Source organism: Lycium barbarum, chromosome 4 (assembly GCF_019175385.1).
Source record: "Lycium barbarum isolate Lr01 chromosome 4, ASM1917538v2, whole genome shotgun sequence".
Taxonomy (NCBI): domain Eukaryota; kingdom Viridiplantae; phylum Streptophyta; class Magnoliopsida; order Solanales; family Solanaceae; genus Lycium; species Lycium barbarum.
In genome coordinates, this window is record NC_083340.1 from 3114896 (window position 1) to 3118603 (window position 3708).

The 3708-nt window shown below is 33.8% G+C and overlaps 1 protein-coding gene across 1 annotated transcript; it reads right to left on the reverse strand.

Annotated features, from left to right (window-relative positions):
• Positions 1-452: 452 nt before the first annotated feature.
• LOC132637076 (F-box/kelch-repeat protein At3g23880-like) lies at positions 453-1592 on the reverse strand. The gene has a single exon (XM_060354223.1). The coding sequence runs from the start codon at positions 1590-1592 to the stop codon at positions 453-455; it is 1140 nt and encodes a 379-aa protein (XP_060210206.1).
• Between the last annotated feature and the right edge of the window lie 2116 nt (positions 1593-3708).

Consider the following 3708-nt stretch of genomic DNA (forward strand, 5'->3'; position numbering starts at 1 on the left):
TAAAATTAGAGTTGTAGTTGAGTTTAATTGTCATTAATTTGCTGGTGTAAATGTGAGATTCGTATTGCAATAATTCATAACATTAGAAAATAGCTGTATACAACCCGTATTGATTTTTTTAACTAATATAAAAAGAATATTGGATAAATATAATTAGTTTTTTTATAACTGCGTGAAGCGGGAAATTCACTAGTAGAGTATATAAAGGACGAAAAAAAAAACCATCTTTGACCAAAGTGATGAGACTCCAAAAAAATTGAGTGTCAAGTGAAGAATATGCTCAAATAAAGTAGAGCTCGAATAAACATAAAAGAAGAAAAAAAAATAGAGTTGTAATAAGTGTGTGTATGTTGCCAAAGTAAACCTTAAGAAAGACTAAAAGGCTGAAAGAGAGTCTTAAAAACTGCTTGTTTTTCTGCATCTATCATAGGTCAACCATAACCCTGGTTATATCAATCAAGGGAGATAAGGCTTTCCACATAGCATTCTGGCCGATCGTCAAGATTATCCCAGTAGGATTTCCGCAAGTCACGAGAAGGGAACCAGCGTTTGAACGTATTATTCCTTGGATTGTAACACACCATTTTAAGCTCATGAACGAGTAGAATTTCACCATTCTCGAACAGCCAAACGGGTGGTGTTGAAAGTCGTTGCATGAACACAAGCCTGGTAAATTTGTCATTGCATAAATTGTGCGGAACGGACACAAATTTATACCACGATTCTTCCGCACCATATTCCTTCATGATCCAAACGTCCACTCGATCATAGAAATAGTTGAAAGAAGCACAAAGACAATCCCTTAGTACCCCTATTCTTGTTCGCATGTTTGTAATACTATGCTTATGATCATGTTCAGGGAGACCCAACTCTCCATATGTCTCTGTTGACATGTTTATCCAGAAAATACTAGTAGCAAAATTACGTGGTAACTTGTGCTTATGGTTAGCCTTCCAGTGAAGAGCTCCATTCACTAGAAACGAATAGTCATCAAGTGATTTTGGACAGTCCCATAATATCTTCCAATAATTCTTCCTTAAATTATAAATGCTTGCAGTGCATTTACTCCCTGGATCAACTATTTCTATCACTTTGTAGTCATCTGTAAATTCATCATAGCCGAATCCATAGATAATGTCAAGCTTTAGCCTCCTTTCCCTTTCGGAGTTACGATTCTCAAGGTACGCGGGTGAACGTCGGATACCCTTGACTTTCCTTGTCGATGGATTCCACAAGACTGGATGCGTATGACGGTCTTTTGAGAAGCAAATCCATCCATTACAACAACCCCAATTATGAAAGTCAGAGTCGATGGGTATTATTCCCTGAGCTTGTACTTCCTCGTCAAGAGAACACCTACAGGCCACAGTGGCAGTCGGAAAAACAAGTCCATAGTTGGAAGTAATTTTGTTCTTACTTGAAACTTTGACATGACTTTTTGCAAAACCAGGGCTCGAGATCTCGGAGAACCACGATTTGGATACACACTTGAATCGTAAGAGAGACTTTGCAGGGGACCTCATGAGTATCTCTGTGATGATTTCTTGTGGAAGATGATAGCTGCTTCTTTTTACATTAATAAGTTGTTCCATGGTGGGTCGACCTTTTGTTTCTTTTTTTAGTTTAGACGAGGGTTTGTACTTTTGTTGTTACCATCCAATGGTCATATATATAGGGAACATGAGGCGTCCAAATCATTTTTGAACAAGGACTTTCCATCCAGTTTTTTTTTCCTTTAAAAAAAAAAAAAAAAAAACTTTACATCTAATTAAAAGACAGAATTATAGGAACAACTTTTTTATGTCTAGGACTTATAAATTCGTTTTATTAGGTTTCTTTTGGCATAAACTAAATCCTGGTTTACATGGGATTAGAAATCGTGTATTCTTTTTCTTCCTCTTTCCACGGGATTAGAATTCATGTATTCTTTTATTTCTTAGCCCCAAGTTAAGTTTCATCTATTGATTGATGATAGCAAACTAATATCAGTGTTAATCAAACAACATTTACTTGTGATAAATTTAAGGTATTTTTGGTACAAGTGTGCTCAGCGAAGTAGAACATGGTGAAGATCCAAAGAAATATTGGAAAAGTATATTATGAGAGAAACTACTAACACAAGTAGTTGTAATAACTACAAAACCTTTTAAAAAAAAAGAAAAGAGAACTACAAAACCTCTCACGTTAGAAGTGTTTGTGAGCTTACACTGCCAAGGCAAATACATAAATTACTGGCAGTGCAGATCAGAGGTTAAAGTAATTTAACATGTTATAACATATTATTTACTACATCATAGTCATATATACTTAGCAATTTTGATTATTCAGTTATTGCTAAAAAAAAATTTGTAACATCTGACTAAGCACATTCAATTTTAATTAATTAGAATGTGCAATTTTGATCCATTTATCATAATTATTAATCGGTTCACAATTTCACCATTTAATTACTCATGTGTTATGTTAAACATGTATTGTTACACTATATTAGGAGTTAATATTGTAAAATATTTTTTACATAAAAAGACATAAGTCATACAATTTAGTTAGTTAAAGATTAAATGTGCTTTACCTGCCGGACGAAAGTGTTCTTATCCCTATAAATTACTTCCTCCATCCAAAATAGTTGTCATGTTTTTCATTTTACATGACCCTTAATTAGAAAGCATTAATAAATGTTGTGTTTTGACTATTTTCCCCTCTTAAAATATTTCACCATGTTATCTCTCCTTAATAAATTTTAATTATTTATCTATGCCAACTTCATTCATTGTGATGTAAATGCTCTAATTAAACAAAGGGTAAAAATGGAAAAAATTTCTTAATTTTATCTTGATTTTTTAAAATGACAACAATTTTCAGACGGATACTTTTAGTAAGGATGACAAGTATTTGAGACGGAGGGAATACTTCCAAAGGTTAAACCAACATGCATATGTTTTCGTTACTTTCTTTTTACCATAATTAGAATTATTTTATACTCCCTCCGGATAAAAAAGAGTGTCCACTTAGCCATTTGCACACTCCTTGAGAAAACACTAATTCTAGACAAAAATAGGTAATTTGACTAAATTATCCCTCATTAAATAGGTGTTGGGAGTTGGTCATTTAACACTTAATGAGAAAAAATCTGGAATAATAGAGTTAATTCTTTCTTGATTTGGTAAGTGAACACTCTTTCTGAACCAAAAAATAAAGGCTAAGTGGACACTCTATTTGATACGGAGGAAATAATAAGAAAGGCCTAATTGCAACTAGTGACCAGAAAGACACTGCGTTTTTTCTTTTTTTTTTTTTGGGGGGGGGGGGGGGGGGACGAGGCTCCTCTCCAGTACGAGTTGCCTCCATTTCGTCCAGTTCGACGTCAGATGATACACACGTGTTCTTTCTTAAAACCTATGAACTTTATTTATTTTATTAAAAAGGCAAAAGAATCAAACCATAAATCCATAATCAAGAGATTACACACGGCCTCTCTCTCCTCTTCATTTCTCTTTTCGATCCATGAATGCCATAATCATTCTAACCCTATTATTTCAAGAACAACGAAAGAAATATGGCTATCCAATTGAAATAACCAGATTATAACGGATATGACGTGAATTGGCGGAAAGAAATTACTTCCTCCGTTTTAATTTATGTGACATCGTTGGCATTTTGAGATTTAAACTTTTAAACTTTGATCGTGAATTCGGACATAAAAACTTT